The sequence below is a fragment of the Vipera berus genome (assembly GCF_964194415.1).
Source record: "Vipera berus genome assembly, chromosome: 1".
Lineage (NCBI taxonomy): Eukaryota > Metazoa > Chordata > Lepidosauria > Squamata > Viperidae > Vipera > Vipera berus.
The window spans coordinates 87720968-87738258 of record NC_138202.1 but is presented as its reverse complement, the minus strand read 5'-3'; the positions used below and the strand labels follow the sequence as shown (position 1 = coordinate 87738258).

The following is a 17291-nucleotide window of genomic DNA, read 5'->3' as shown; positions in this document are numbered from 1 at the left end:
GTTTTCCTTTGGTCAATAAATCCAATAAGGGGCTAAGTAAATGTGTAGGCAAGGAAAAATATGGGTGAACCCAATTAAGAGTACCCAGCAATTGCTGTAAATCTACCAGCGAAATAACTTTGGATAAGTTCAAGCGAGGAAAAGCTGGAGCAGAATAAGATTGCAACATTTTTGACCCAAATAAACGACCAGCCCTTTCCCCCTTCTTCTGCCTCTCTCTCTCTCTCTCTCTCTTAAAGTAACACAGCGGGGAGGGGGGAGAAAGAGACTGGAGGGGAAAAGAAAAGGTAAAAGGAATTGTACAAAAATCTCACTACTAAAAAAAATAGCTTGCTCTCCTTCACATGCATTTTCCATAAATTCACTCACAGATCCCCCATAAAACTCTTCTCATGCAAACACTTACAACAATAAAATCAGCAATTTACTGTTCCTTTCACAGCCTGGGATGGAGGTGGGGTGGTAGGGTTGTATTGGTCAGCTTTCAACACCATTTTGCTAAGCATTCTCATCAAGAAGCTGACTGACTTGAAATTCTCCCCCGCCATCTGCGATTGGATTCAAGACTTTCTTAGGGATCGGTTACAAACAGTGAGGGTCAGCTCTGCTTTGTCCACCCCCCTGAAGCTTTGAACCGGCACGCCACAGGGCTGTGTGCTTAGCCCCTACCTGTACTCTTTATACACTTATGATTGTGTATCATCTGACCCATCCACTGTGATAATCAAGTTCGCAGATGATACAACTGTGGTGGGTCTTATTACAGGTGGGGATGAGACAGCATATAGGGCGGAGGTACAAAAACTATCCATATGGTGTAGTAACAACAACTTGCACCTAAACATCGGCAAGACAAAAGAGATGGTGTTAGACTTCCGGAGAAAAAAGCAGGAACCTGCCCCTCTTTACATCGGGGAGAACTGTGTAGAGAGAGTTTCCTCCTTTAAATTTCTGGGAGTCTACCTCTGTGAAGATCTGACCTGGAAAGTTAACACAACTCAGGTGGCTAGAAAGGCCCAACAGAGGCTTCACTTTCTTAGGGTCTTGCGAAAGAACAGGGTAGAACAACAGCTAATGACCCTCTTTTACCGGTCTACTATAGAGAGCGTCCTCTCGTATGGTATTGTGGTTTGGTATGCTGGTCTGACAGCCGCGGACAGAAAAGTATTACAGAGGGTAGTGAGCACAGCACAAGACATTGTGGGCTGTTCCCTGACACCACTGGATGACATCGCCAGGGTTCGTTGCCTTGGAAGAGTGAGGAAGATTCTCAGGGATGACTCACACCCTGGACGGTATCTCTTTACTCTCCTACCATCCAGTAGGAGATATAGGAATATAGCCAGCTGTACCAACAGGCTGAAAAATAGCTTTTATCCGTGGGCTGTTAGGCTTTTAAATGGGACATAATCTTATGCAGAATTGACTTGGGAGGCCGGTGTGTGGTGTAGTTGGTTCACATGGTGTGGTAGGATGGAGGGTTTGTTGTCACTGTGTGTTGGGGGGAGAGAGCACGGGGGGAGGCTCAGCTAATCTCAATGTACACATGTTGTACTTTGACAATAAAGGTTTATTTTTTTGAAGGCTAACACACACACATTTACACATCAGCAAATTAACTCATTCACGTCCATTCCAACTGCTGGCATAAACAATTTCACATACAAAAATTTCATTTCATACTTTCTCCAGGCAAACCAATCACTATTATTATAATTTCAGGGAGCTGTTCACAAGCCAATGAGCTCCTTGTTCCAAATCTTTTTGTTTGTTTGTTTTTAAATAAGGCCTTTTTGTTTATTGTTATTAGAGGGGGTTTTAACCCTCTTCCAAGTCTTGGAATAACACAGAACAACATACACAGACATATATACACAAATACTAGTAAAACAACATTCATTTAGACACATGGCTTGTCCTGCAAGAAGCAAGAAAAATCAGGAGGTGATTCCAACCAAACATGGTTTTATAGGGCCCTTTAACCATCTCCCATTTTTCTCACCATTCCAAGCCCAAGCTTAATGTTCCAAATGTACAAATACACACACACACACACACACACACACACATATATATATATGTAAATTTTTTGGATTGCTAACAAAGAGTTAAAGGGAGACTGATATGCATTTCAAACTTATTTGTTGTCATCAGTCAGCCATACTCTTTTGAGATTCGAACCTAATCTAAATCTAAATACTTAATGAGAACATTTATGGTTACTTACAATTTATGCCACCAACTTCAAAAGACAGTGGGGAAAGACTAAAAGGAATATTGAACCTGGGGTCTTTTGCAGGTATGAAGTGGGAGGTGTCCTCACCTCCGACAAAAGGAATTGAATAGTCCAAAGAGCTATTCAAGGGCTGCGGGATGCTGCAGACATACCCCCCCTTGGATTTTGACATTCCCTTTTATAATGACCGGGTTTACCACCGTTATAACACTTTCCTTGAGGCTTGCTACCTTGCGATAAAGCAGCTGCCAATAAATTGGTTTGATAAGAGGCTGTTCCTATTTCCTGTAATCTGTTAACAAAATCAGGATACGGCTCAGTAGCCTTCTGCCTGATGTTAGAGAAGGCTTGATGAGGCTTGCCAGAAACAGGCACTTTTCCAAATGCTTGGTAAGCGCATTCAGAAGAAACCTGTAAAGTGGCAGCTAGTAAAACAATCTGAGCATCAACTGGAGCAAAGGGACCAGACCCGTCAGCAATTTCTTCTACATTCCCCCCACCTTTTGCTAACTGTTCCTCTAAAATTTGCCTCATGAGGTTATACAATGGCTGTGAAGAAGCAGAAGAATTAACCTCTTCATGAGGAGCTGAAGGTCCAATTAAAGATGACTTGGGGGGGATTTTATTTGATCGTAATCAGGTGGAGGTTTTGTGGTCAATTGTTGTCCTGCCAAGCATGAGAGCCAAATGTTTCCACTGCATGACAGCATTAAAACCATAGATGTAATATCTGAACATGAGCCCAGGGTAAAGTATGCCCTATCTTTACCCAGTCCTGTAAATGGAGTGTTCCACGCTCCGGATACCAAGGACAATGTTTCCCTATCTCTCCAACCAGCTTCCTTATTTCCGCCTCAAGCGTTGTAGGCCCTGACTTTTGTAGCAGGAATCGAAGTTCCTGTACATGCTGTTGCTGTTGGTGAGATAGATTGCAACCCATACTTACCTTTGAGGGGTCCCATAGGACGAAGGTGCACCTTGGGGTCTATTCCAGACAAAGGTAAATATGTTGGGAGTTGCTCCCCTGGAGGGATGTCCCTGTTCGGGCACCAGATGTGGGATTCAGAAACCCGTCATCTCAGGGTGTCCAAAATGTCTGTCTGCCTACGCAGAATTTATTACTTTTATACAGTTTTAACCAGGGCTTTTTTTCTCATAGAACGCTCAGAACGGAGTTCCGGCACCTTTTTTGGATGGAACCTTGTAGGATAGGCAAGGCGGGTTGTATGACATGTGTGAGTTCCGGCACCTTTTTCTTTTACAAAAAAAGCACTGGTTTTAACAAGCAGGACAGAGCACACAGCAAAAGCATTGTTTATTGGTGTATTACCTTGTCAATCTTTAAGAACATCCCAGCCAGGGTAGAGTCTCACATATCTTGATGGTTCCTGGCAGTCCTTGGCGGTGCTAATTGGAGTGAGCTCACAGACATGTGGCAAACAAGATACTGAGGCAGGCAGTTTTCTGCACACGGTCCCTTCATATCCTTGACCTCCATCTCTACAAACAGGATATGCTAATGTGAGAACCAAACCCTGCAACAAGCTCAGAAGTGTACTTTGCCCATATTTACCCTAACATCACCATCATATGCTCCAATAATTTTCCACACCAGGCTAGAAGTGCCTTAACATGTTCTTCCTCTAACGCACGGGTATCAAACTCACCGCGTCATGACGTATCACAATTTTTTTTGCATTTCCGGAGCTGGGGTGATGCAACCAGCCTGCGGGCTGGCAGTTTGAGACCCCTGCTCTAATGCAAGGCTGCTGAAGTCTGCATAAATTACTCAGAATTGGGTAAAAGTGTTTTTTTCTTTGAGTAACAACACATGAACCCATTATCTTTCACAACAGGGATATTTAAATTGACTTAAACATTGCCATGCCTTCATGGATTACTGCCTTGTTGTGGCGAAGGGGTTTGCATAATTCAATGAAGCTATGAGCTAGTAATAGAAAAGAAAACACTGTGGAGTATTTACAAAGCGAAAACTACAAAATTTAGAAAAAATTGACCTTCCTGGACTATAAATACTTTTTAAACTGTGGCTTTAAAGCAATTGGCAGAGAAAAGATTTTTGGTCATTATGGAGCCTCAGAGGCCTGCAGAAAGAACTTATCAAGAAAAAATACTTTCCAGGAGGAAATGTATGTTATGTTACAACAAATACAAATGACATTAATATCAAACCATGGGGAAATTAAAAATGAAATTGAAAATTTAAATGAATGCATTTCCAATTTAATGTCACAACAAATAAATGAACAGAAAACAAAAAGAGAGAGAGAGATCATATAAAGCAGGCAATTGAATATAAACTAGTGGAAAGAAACTTAGAGATGGAGACTCAATCAGAGAAAGACTTACAAGAAACATTGGACAGGGAAAAGATAACTTGTACTCTGAAGACCACAAAATAAATTTGAGGATAAGAAAAAAACCTGTCAAAATGGATTGCAGAGCAGTTGGGAGCAGTACAAGAAATGGGGAGACAAGGGATGATGAGAGAAATCATTAATGAATCTAAACGGGTAAAATCTTCTTACAAAGACAGGATGTTTGATTTGCCTCTTATATTTACCACAACATTTACAAGATTATGGAAAGACTCTTTGATTCAAGGGAATATACTGATTGGGAAAGATGTTTGGCAAAAGAAGGGAGCTAAAGTGAGAATTAAGGAATTAGATGATGGAGCATATCAGAGGGGATATTTAAAAATTAAACACTTGTTTGAATATGATTGAAGAAATAGAAAGACTTTAGTTTAAGAGGGATTAATTCCCCCAAGTAAGATAGTATTTTGTTCTTTTCTCTTTTTTTATTCTGCTTTTTGATATGAGAAATATAAAAATGTTTGGGATGGTCAATATAAAGGGAATGCCTTAGATATTTAAATGTAATTGATTTTAAGAAAATTCTAAAGGGTAACTAAAAATGTTCTGAATAGACTTAAATAATTAGATGATTGAATTTATTAAATGGAACATCTAAAGATTAAACATAGGTTTAATCATGGGTAAAAAGAACACAAAAAATCTGGAAATAAATATATGTTAGTTTAAGAGGGATATGTATTATTCTCTTATTCTTTCCTCCCTTTTTTCTTTTTCTTTTCTCTCTTTCTTTTTCTTTCTTTTGTCTTTTTTTACTTACTTTTTAAGACAGCTCGTCCCCTCCTTTTGAGCAGCCTGACTGGTTGGTAACAGAAAGAGTTGTTCTAGTCACACCATGTGTTCTACTATGTGGGGCTGTTTCCAAAGGTACAAGAGGTGATAATGAATACAACCTGGAAAATGTAATCCTGCCAGGGAGAAAGCAGGCCAGATTTTGCTCTGCAGCAAGATAGTGAGAATATGTGAATGTAAGAAAGTTGGTACAGTTTACATTTATAGATTATGGAGAATGATGTAAATAGGCTTGAATCACAGACTGTGTTGTGTGAATGTAAAGACTGGTTGTGGTATGCAGTAATAACAAAGCAATTTGAAGTAAAGCATTTATAAAATGACTAGAGTGCTTAGCAAATGATTCAATAAAGTAGTTCAATATTATAATATTCTAGGATGAGGTAGGAGAATGGTTTTACACTGTAAACTTTATCCTACAAAGATGTTTCCAAAACTCTAAATTTCATCCAAAAATATGAAAACTAAACAAGAAAAAACAAACAAACAAGAAATTTGAATTAGCCTATCAAAATGAAATAAAAATACATTCTTTCCCCAATGTCATACTATTGTAGCTCAGTTATGTATTGTATAAAACTTTTTTTTCAGGGATTAAACAGCTGCGAACAACTGCTTTGGTAACAAATAATGTAACTTGTTTTGCCTTCCTGAAAGTAATACTATCTTTTGTGTATTCTCCCCTTAGACATTCTCACTGAATTGAGCAGTAGCAATCATTACTCACCCAATTACTTTGTGGGCTGACAGCATAAGAGGGGTATATCCATTGAGGTCAGTAGTATCTACACTCTAAATATGACAAAATATTAACATTTCAGGAAATGGAATTAACCACCCAACCAGAAACTGAAGCCATAAACCCATAGCAAATGCAATGAATTCAATTAATGTCCTGCGTTTCATGAACTATCTGTAATTTAGTAGTACTTTCATTATGGCCCAGGTGCCTTGCAGTTTATTTTAATATAGGCCCATAACATAGAACTTTGCAGGATTTTAAAGAGTCAACTTTTAAAAATACTTTTCAGTATTACAATACTGGCTGACATTCCCAATATCCCAATATGAATCTGCCTATATAAGATCTTTGATAGAGATCCTCCTGAGGATCCTGTCCCCAACCTCCAGACCACGAACCGGTATTAGGAACTGGGCTGCACAGCTGGAGTTGAACGGTGGGCAAGCAAACAAAACCGAAACGATTCTGCCCCCCCCCAGGTCCCTGGTGCCAAAAAGATTGGGGACTGCTGCCTAAGGAGTTCGGTGATCTCACAAGAGAGATTCCTTAATGCTGGCATTCCTCCTGTGGAATACCTTCTCTCAGAATATTCAGATCACCGCTTTCCTGATGCAGCTCTGTATAGAAGTGAACACCTGGTTCTGAAGGAATTGGAGGTACTAAGTTTAGGATCTGCTCTTGCTCAATGGTGCCATTACATGTAGTCTTCAACTTACAGCCATTCGTTTAGTGACTGTTTGAAGTTACAATAACACTGAAAAATGACTTATGAAAGTTTTTCGTACTTTACAACAGCTGCGGCCTCACAGTCACATGATCAAAATTCAGATGCTTAGCAACTATAATGGATTTATGACTACTGTAGTATCCCAGGGTCACGTGATGACCTTTTGTGAACCTCTGACAAAATTAAGTCAGTGGGCAAGTCAGATTCACTTAACCACCATGTTGCTAACTTAAAAAACTACACTGATTTACTTAACAACTGTGGCAACAAAGGTGGTAAAATGGGGCAAAACTCACTTAACTGTCTTGCTTAGCAAAGGAAATGTTAGGCTCAAATAGACGTAAGTCAGAAACTACCTGTACTGCTGACACTGTATTCTGTTTATTCCATTTCTTTTCATTCTTATTTTTGGTATATGCCAATAACAGCTGTTTGGAATGGAAATTCCCAATTAACTAAACATGCAAGAAATCTTTGTACCTGTGCAGTTATAAAATTCAATGTTCATGGAACCCAAGGCACATAAGTATTAATGCCTATTACATGATTAATTACAGCACTGTATAAAGTCACATACCTGACCCTTTGATATGAGGTAAGCTATGATAGGCATGTGTTGAAAAAGCACAGCTAAATGCAGGCTGCTGTATCCTTCTCCATCAATAAGAGTTGGATCCACTCCATATTTTAACAACAATATGGCCATAGATAAATGCCCTTGCCTAGAAAAAGAGAGCACGTTTAATTTTAAAACATTTTCTTATCGAGACAAAATAACATTATTTCTAATGGAAAAGAAATACCAATACATGTCAACGAGTGGCTTTAAATTTCAGAATTTATATTTAAACTTCAGAGTGAGAGTGAAAGTTAACAACAGCAAAAAGATCCTAATTATGGAACAATGGTAACCAAAATATGTCTGAGCTAATATAAATGATTAAATATAGAATAAAAATAATCTTTTAAAAACATTTAAGGAAAAAAAAGCAATGTTATGGAACAAACACGTAAGAAATTGATTCAGCTCTAAATTTGTTGTTATTTTTTAAGTGTCAGCCGAGAACTAGTAATAGCCAAGTGCAAATCCCAGCTTAGTCTAAAAGGTGTGTGTGCGAGGCAAAAAATGTTGGCTCTATTGTTCGTTAGAAGTTCATTCCAGCCATTCTGAGTAAGATCCAGATGAGGGCTGATCATATCTGGCTGAGGCAGAGCTGGAGGAGTCTTAAGAGATAAATAGTGGAAAAGTATTAGGATCTCACATCATCCCCTGCATTCTGTGCATGAACCCACCTCCCACTCTTCCTCTGCTACCCACTACTGTATCCGCCCCTCCACTGGCTTTTATCGCTAACATCTCCTTGCTTAGAACAATATGCTGGTGCATACAGGTGACCTATGTATGGACGAAACACATGTGCTCCCATGACCCCAAGAGACTGCAACCTTTATTTATGTCACGAGTCAGTTGCCAAGCATCTGAATTTTCATCACGTAACCCTGGAGATGCTGCAACAGTCGTGTGAAAAATGGTCACAATTCACTTTTTTCAGTGCCGTTGTAACTCTGGTCACTAAATGAATTGTTGTATGTCGAGGACTACCTGCATAGTGAGTCACATATAAAAAGATCATTAGTTAAAAGATCATTCTAACTAACTATGGGTTGTCCTCACTTAAAAATCATTTGTTCAGCAACCACTTGAACTTACAACAGTAGTGAACAAATGGTAGTTATCACTGGTCTTAAAAATTCCAGCCTTTGCAGCATCCCGCATTCCTGTGATTAAAATTCAGGCACTTGGCAGCCTATCGACACAAACTTCAACTCCACCGATGCACCTATCAGCCCCATCTCTGCCCTTCAGGATGCCCTCCACTCTGCCACAAAACACTGCTGCCCCCTGCCTTTCCCAGCCCAGTATCTTCTTTCTCCTGCTACTGGCCCATGATCTAGGAGCTGGGCAAGGGTGCAGCCAGGGGATGCATGCAGCGAGTACAGCAAAATGGCTGATTCTCATCTGCCAAAGAGAGCTTGCTGGGTCTAGCTGGGGAGGAGGCAGCAAAGGTGGTGGCGGAATTGAACAAAGCGGAATGATGAGGGCAGGCTTCAGCAAGAACTAAGGTGAGCCTAGAGATGGCAGAGGCCCTGTGCTTGCTCTTGCTCCAGCTTTCCTCCTGCAAAGCAGTGCAAAGGGCCAGCAGCTTCCAGCACACTGAAGCCCACAGACAGGTTTTCCAGGAGCGCTTCTGGCATGTGCTCTGAAGCGCACATTAAACGTTGTCCTGGAGGGCTGGCTTGCAGGATTCAGTGAGGCGTGGAGGCAAGTCTAGCACCTTCCATAAGGCTTTGAAGACCTGGCTTTTCCCCCAAATGCTGTGAGATAATCTGAACTTTAGAAGTTTGATTTGGTGCCAGGTTTTTGTTCTTTTTAATATTTTAATGTTCTAATCAGTTTGATTTTTTAAATTTATGTGTTTAAATTTATGTGTTTTTTAGTCATTGGGAGCTGGCCAGGGTTAATTGAAAGATGGACGGTATTTTAAATAAATGAATCATCTAACTCAGGCATGTCAAACTCGCGACGTCACGTGACGTCGCACGACGTCTCGGAACTTTTTCCCATTGCCGAAAATGGGATGGGCGCGGTTTCTCCGTGACGCTCCGGCCCGTGGGCTGGCAGTTTGACACCCCTGATCTAACTTTTACATTGTAACACTTCCCCTAACCCCACATCAGAAGTATCCACATTTCCAACAACAAAGTTAAAATCATAGGTCTTTCTTCAAAAGCTTTTTCATACTCAGGGGAGTAATAACCTTTTCTGAATGTACTTTCTTTAGCTGATAAGGACCTGAGAACAGTTTTGCTTTTTATAAGATACCAGATTCATCAGAGAAGGAAGAGCAGTTATGGAGTTGATATCAGTATGAGATTCATTTCACTGGGATCACTGTTGAATTACTACTAATATTGAGTAGAGATGGTTTTAATCCTTGCTGTGCTTTCTCTTTCCTGAGTTGAAGGGAAGAGCAGGCACCTGGAATTTGCCCAACAAGAGTAGTATCTTGGTCAACCAACTGAATAAGTATGCAGTTCACCTAGTCATGATCTTATCCATTAAGTACAAACAAGTACTTAAGTGCAATGGTTTAAAACTTATTGCTGGAAAGTGGCGTACATTGGAATATAAATGTATCATCTGGCTCCAACCCCTTCTTCGCACTGATAGTTTGCCAAATGTAGCTTCTTGTTTCAACTCCTAACAATTCTGTCTTCTTCTAGGATTGTACAAATCTGCTGGGATAGGGCATGCTTCTTTACGTTATGTAGCTGTGTACTGCCATGCATTCTGAAGTACCTCTTGTTGATTGAATTCAAAGTTGCTCCATAGCATTTCAAGTATTAAACATATATGTGGAATCTGTCTCACTGTTCAGTTTACTTACAACATATAATTTGGATATATTTAACCATGGCTTATTGAAGTGGCCTGGTTTGAGCAAATCTTAAAGTACAGTATAGTAGGTAGCTTAATGAATGGGACTATGCCTAGTTAGTACAAACAAGCTTAACAACATAGTTTGACATATACCAGATTACTGAAGAGACTGTAATTTTTGAATTTTTCAATGGTTATCTAAAAGCACAAGCGTTTTGAAAGAGGATCACAATTACATTTACACTTCAGGATCTTAATAAAACCTGAATAAAAAGGTAAAGGTAAAGGTTCACCCGCACATGCGTGCTAGTCGTTTCCGACTCTAGGGGCCGGTGCTCATCTCCGTTTCAAAGCCGAAGAGCCAGCGCTTGTCCGAGGATGTCTCCGTGGTCATGTGGCCGGCATGACTAGACGCCAAAGGTGCACAGAACACTGTTACCTTCCCACCGTAGTGGTCCCTATTTTTCTACTTGCATTTTTATGTGCTTTCGAACTGCTAGGTTGGCAGAAGCTGGGACGAGTAACAGGCACTCAGGATTCGACCCACCAAACTGCCGACCTTCTGATTGACAAGCTCAGCGTCCTAACCCACTGAGCCACCGCCGTCCCTGCAAAACCTGAATACTTCCAACTTATTTAGTTCACACAACAGAATAAGCCAGGGATGAGCAACTTCAGGTAGCCTGATGGCTGCCCTTTCAAAGTGGATTTGTCACTTTTTTAAAAAAAACCTTCATTTTCTTTTTATTCCTTTTTGTTATTTTATTTTGGGAAATGACAGCAAAAATCCATGTGAAAAAAAACTGCAATGCTTCTCTTGCTCAACAGAGAGCACTATTACATTAAGTCTCTCTGTTTCTCTCCTGATATGCCAAATGCTGGAATGTTTTTAATCGATTCCAAAAGAAAAAAAAAAACTCAACCTATTTTTTTTTCTTTTAGCACAGAAGCTTGTAGCAATGAAAAAAGACAATCGACTCCCCTCCCCACTCTGGACTAGCCTTTCTAGCTTGTAAAACTGCTATTTTAAAAGCCATTCAATGGAATCTTTCTGAAAAATGAGGACCTAGATTGCTGGGGGCAATAAGCTGACTTTGTAAAAATGCCGCTGGGGGGGGGCGAAAGCCCTAATAAGCAGGCATATACATAGAATGAAGGCTATTGCTAAGCACATTGATTTGTGCTTCTTAGATTGTAAGCCGCCCTGAGTCTTCGGAGAAGGGCGGGATATAAATGGGATTAAAAAAAAGCAAAAACCCTCCGACCCATCACCATCATGGCAGATTTACTTATTTTTTCCCATAGATGAAGTTTTCATTTTAGTAAACATACTTCAGCAATGTTGTGGTTTTGTACAACATGGTTAAGCGATCGATTGATAAGAGACATGGATTTTTAAAATCTTGACATATTGTCTTTTTAAACATACCATGCTGGTCAAACAAGTCATCTGACATACTGAAATCCCTATAAACAAGGCAGACATGAATCTGCACGAATGCCCTTGATAGTAATGTCCAAGATAATTATTTTAGCCCATCATTCTTACCCTTATAATTTTATCACAATTAATCAAAGAACTTATTCAGAACTTTTAAGAACATAAGCAGTACCCTTCTGTCTAGTCCAATGGTCTGTTTTCAACTGTAAACAAAACCACTAGCTTCCTGGCTTTCACAGGCTAAGCTGATAGGTAGCACCACATGTAGCAATTCCAAAATTTAATTATCTATTGTGTAAAGCACGGGTCGGCAACCTGCGGCTCTGGAGCCGCATGCGGCTCTTTCAGCTGTCTCCTGCTGCTCCCAGTCCTCTGCCATGTGCAGTCCAAAAAAAAAAGAAAAAAGAAAAAGTGGGACTTAAAAAGTTCAACCAATCAATTCAAACTTCTCATGGAAAAAAAAAACTTGCGAAGCTTGAATTGATTGAAGTTCTTTGGTTTGTGGGACTTCCCACAAGCTGTTTGTGGGACTGCCCACAAACCTTTTTCTTCCTCGGACTGCACATGGCGGCAGCGGAGGAAGACACAAGAGGACTGCTGGAAAAGTGAGTGGGTCGGTCAGATGGGGTGTGCCGGGGAGTTCTCTCTGTGTCTCTCTCTCTCTCTCTCTCTCTCTCTCTGTGTGTGTGTCTGTGTGTGTTCATTGCCAAGGTTTCTTCCCAGTGAGTAGGGTCCACTAGAAAGAGGGAATTTAGCAGCTTAGTTGGTCAGCCCACAAGCTTTCTTTTATCAGTTTTCCTGGATGAGGAAAGACGCAACCCCCCTTCCCAATCTGTCTCCTCCCTAATACCCACTGGGCACCACTCTGACCGTTAGAAGGAAAGAAACCATTAAGGCAGAAGCTTCGCTTTTCCTACATCAGCAGGGCTGGCACTCCCTTAGCCTGGAAAAAAAAGATGGTTCTTGCTAGCGGCAGGGAGCTGTGAAGGTTGATGACTCGGGAGAAACAGCCGGGGGGAAGGTGGTGTCGGAAGAAAGGGATAAAAGGAAAGCTTTTATCTCGCTCTCTCATTCACTCACACATTCCTCGCAAAAGCTTCTTTTGCTCTCATTTTCTCACATTTTGCTCTAAAAAGCCTTTTTCACACTCTCATTCACTCACTTTGTTCGAAAGGCCAGCCGCGGCGCCTCTATTGACTTCCATGGGGACCCTTGGCAATTAAAACCGCTCCCGCTAGTGCTGCTACTGCTAACTTTTTCACTTGCTGCTTGGTTCCGATGAAACCGGAGAATCCCCAGATGCCACTGCTGGGGGTGGAGGAGGCTGCCCGGGTTCAGCTGTAGCGGAAGCCAATGACAGTAGCGGTGGAGGCGGCGTCGAGAGAGGTCTGCCACATCTCCATCAGCCTCCGCCTCCCCCGCAGAAACAAATCCTCGTGCCGGCCCCCATGGCAGCAGTGAGCCCGAAGGAGTGAGCAATCGCTCCGCTGGCGGCGGCTGCTGTTGGGGCGGCCTAGTGCGCTCGCCGAGATGCTGGAGCGTCTTTGGCGGCAGGAGTAGCAACGGCTGCCTGCCAGAAAAAACAGAAAGGTTGGTGGTGGTGGCGGCTTTTGAGGCAGCTTAGTGCCCTTGCCGAGATATGGAGGTGCTCCAGGCCCGTGCTCCGCAGCTTTGACGGCAGGAGTAGCAACACCTGCCTGCCGGGCAGAAAAAACAGAAAGGTTGATGGTGGCGGCGGCAGCAGCGGATGCTTTTGAGGCAGCTTAGTGCCCTTGCCGAGATATGGAGGTGCTCCAGGCCCGTGCTCCGCAGCTTTGACGGCAGGAGTAGCAACACCTGCCTGCCGGGCAGAAAAAACAGAAAGGTTGATGGTGGCGGCGGCAGCAGCGGATGCTTTTGAGGCAGCTTAGTGCCCTTGCCGAGATATGGAGGTGCTCCAGGCCCACGCTCCGCGGCTTTGACAGCAGGAGTGGCAACGCTGTAAAGAAATATACTGCTCAAAAAAAAAAAAAGGGAACAGAAAACAAGACATCCTACTATTAAATACAGTACATTGTGTTGTTTAAGTGTTCCCTTTATTTTTTTGAGCAGTATATTTCCTTTTGCCTGTCTTGATGCTAGCAGGACTCAGTGTTCATTGGGTTCTAGTATTATGGGAAGGAGTAAATAGCTGCTCCTCCTTACTTTATTGCCATCATGCATAATTGTGCACGCACAAGGAAGCTGTTCTAGTCCCTTGGTTAGCTTAGTTGCCCTCTACTGAACCTTTTCTAGCTCCACTATATCCTTTCTGAGGTGCAGTGACCAGAACTGTACAAAATATTCCAGAGGGTTGCATCAATGGTTTGTAAAAGGACATTATGAGATTGGCATCTCTATTTTCGATACCATGACTTATTATCCCTAACATGCTGTTGGCCTATTTTACATTAGATATACAGTGCGTCAAAACTTTCATTGAAGTGTTTATCACCACTCAAAAATCTTGTCAGTTTACCCAGTCATCATTTTCAAAATGTATGGATTTAGAGGGTGTTGAAGACTCCAGAAATTTCAATGCAAGTTCAATAATTGGAGAATCATCACATAGCAATATAAATAACTTTCTGGTCAGTTATAGATCACAATTTCCCTTTAGCCAGAATAGTAAAACTGAAATATGAATTACTGCACGGGTTTTTTTGGATTTGGGGTGGGGAGGAGGCAAAACAAATCAGTACAAAAAGAAACTTTAAAAAAAACAACACAGAAATAACTTTTAAAAGTTTATATGTGTATTTTATCTTATGTTAAATATGTTATTTTTAACATATTAAGAAGTAAGCAAATCATTCACCATTATATGTGCCAAAAATACTGCCGATAAATATATCAAAACTTGTTTTTGCAAAATATTTTAAGTCTAAAATAAGCATTTAGAAAATCCCTGGAATGAGCCGGTAGGGTACTACATCAGTATACCTTTTCCAGTCTTTGCCATACTTGTTAGAGCATCGATGTTCATCTCTAATGCAGCGGTGGACCAGGAGAATAGTCATAAAAATTATGTAGAAATAAGGAAGAATATGATTAAAACCACAACACAGGCAGTATGCCAGGGAGCCCATCAAGTCTCCAGTATAGTTAAAATGGCGGGCCATACCCCAGAATCCTGAAATCAACAATTTACTGTAGTGTTTAGTTCCATCGGCTGACGTGTAGGCACATTCAATATATTTAGGTTTGTTGCCCCATATTTTACAGTTGCCATCAGTGCGACGGAAGAGATCTTTCTGATGATTGGTCATTCTGAAAATATAGTAGCCCACCAAACCCAGTAGAAGAATTCCAACTGCATAACTGGTAGTAAGCTGGACAGGATGATAGACCAAGTACAACCCCTGAGGTTAAAAAAAAAAGAATGAAAAAAAATGTTAACATATTGTCAGATTTAGTCAGCACTCTTTATTTTCCTTTACATTATCTGGGTTCTTTCTTGATTAAGTGCTATCGCCTCAGTGCCAACTCTTAACAAAACATATGACTTTCTCCACAATATCATCCTTTTAGTGTTAGGTGAAGACCCACTTGGTGGTTCCCTTCCCCTCTGTGTGCTCAATCTTCAGGATCTTCTTTTCTCTGGCTGGCACAGAAACATCAGATTCACTAGCTTTCTGGCTAAAAAGCTAGCAAACAGCAGGTTTCTGAAGGCAAGTACCGTATTTTCCGGCGTATAAGACGACTTTTGAACCCCTGAAAATCTTCTCAAAAGTTGGGGGGTCGTCTTATACGCCCAGTCACCTTATACGCCGGAAAATCAGTAGGTGGCGTCTGGCGGGAGCCGGCAGGGCAGTCCTGCGCACGCGCGCACTCCCCGGCTGCTCCTTAGCAGACGAGCCAGCAGGCAGCCGCCGTGAGCGCGGCGCTGAGGGGCAGCAGCCCCACGCGCAGCAGCAGCCGCCGGCTCAGCAACAGGTCCGAGCGCAGGAGCCGCACCGCCAGGCTGCCCAGGAAAAGCAGCCACACCGAGAGGCTGCACGCCCAGTCCAGCTCCATGAGGGGCAGGGCGGGAAGCCGGTCGGGAAGAGGGACCGGGAGCCCGGGCCGAGCGCGCCTCGGCCGACTGTGAGAGGGAAGCGGCACATGAAAAAGAGGCTGTGGGCGGAGCTGCCCCGCCCTGCGCCGAATGGGAGAAGTTCAAGGCCTGGGGGGGGGAAAGCAGGAGGGGCGCCGGCCGTGGCGGGTGGCGGCTGCCCTCCGGCGCTGCCTGCTGCCCGGGAAACGCTGCATCTCGGGGGCCAGCAGAAGCGCGGGAGCAGTGGGAGGGCCGGCGGGGCCAGTCGGGCCTTCGCCTCCTCTGCGACGGACAGGGAGGGCAGGGCATGTAAGTATTTTCCGGCGTATAAGACAAAAAACCTTGAAAAACTTCTTAAAAGTAGGGGGTCGTCTTATACGCCGGGTCGTCTTATACGCCGGAAAATACGGTAAGGCTGGAAAGAAGCCGGAGCTTTGGCACGGAAGCTTCTTTCCTCCAGATCATAAGTAACTTTTCCTGAGTCTGTTCTAACTTTGAACTGTCATTAAGTGACAGTTGAGAAGTATTTATTTATTTATATTTCACATTTCTAAACTGCTCAAAAACGACCTGTGTGTACATTAACATCTCTGCATCATTTTCCCCCTTCAGCCTATCCAGCAAAAGTGATCTGACCAGTCATGTCAATCTCTGGAACCCTGACTATGAGATCCTTTTCCACTCCTGTTATTGTATCCCAACTTCCAGCTATGAAACCAAAGTCCCAAAGGTGCTTTTTCAAAAGGCAACTGGACTTTCTTTGTTTTTCTTGAAGACGTTTCCTTTCTCAACCAAGAAGCTTCTTTAGTTCTGAAGAAACCTCTTGGATGAGAAGCGAAATGTCTTCAAGGAAAAACAAAGAAAGTCCAGTTGCCTTTTGAAAAAGCACCTCTGGGACAACCATGACCTTGGTGACTGAGAATCTCCATAGACATATGAAGCCAAAGCCACTCTTGCTAGCCTGTGAACTTCCCCCACATTCACAACAATCATGTTGATCCTTTCCCACACCTATTTGGAACCCCATCCGACTGACCCATTACTCAACTTCAGGGCACTTTTATTCTCTGTTTCAAGGGGGCCTGCCTACTACTCTTCCCTGTCTCTCACCCAGACTTGGATCATATCTCTGTAATAACAAAATGCACCTTCTAATCACCAGTGACCACAGGTGACTTCACCAGCAATCTCCAATCTTTATCAGCCACGGCAATCCTGACCTGACAATTCATTGTCAACTCATAGCCATTGCTTACTTTATCTGCTAGCTTATCAGATTCAGAATTGTGCCAAGTGCCTTTCTTCACAACAACGCTACAAGTGCTCCATAAAATTGGATCAATCACATCTACTTTATGGCCCACTTTATGATCACAGTGTGCAGGCTCCATTATGGTTGTAAGAGAAGGACTACCTGTACCACTTCCACCTTCAATTCCAATCTGTTCTGCTCTCTTC

General features: G+C 42.3%; 1 protein-coding gene across 2 annotated transcripts in view; it reads right to left on the bottom strand.

Moving 5' to 3' along the window:
* Positions 1-14562: 14562 nt before the first annotated feature.
* The window catches only part of DHCR7 (7-dehydrocholesterol reductase), a gene marked incomplete at its 5' end in the record, with an annotated part of 19378 nt that continues 16649 nt past the window's right edge, over positions 14563-17291 (bottom strand). For both annotated transcript variants that reach the window (XM_081312908.1, XM_081312909.1), the window contains one exon: positions 14563-15159. In XM_081312908.1, the coding sequence (XP_081169034.1) occupies positions 14695-15159 (465 nt within the window). In that variant the 3' untranslated portion in view covers positions 14563-14694. The remainder of the gene's footprint in view (positions 15160-17291) is intronic.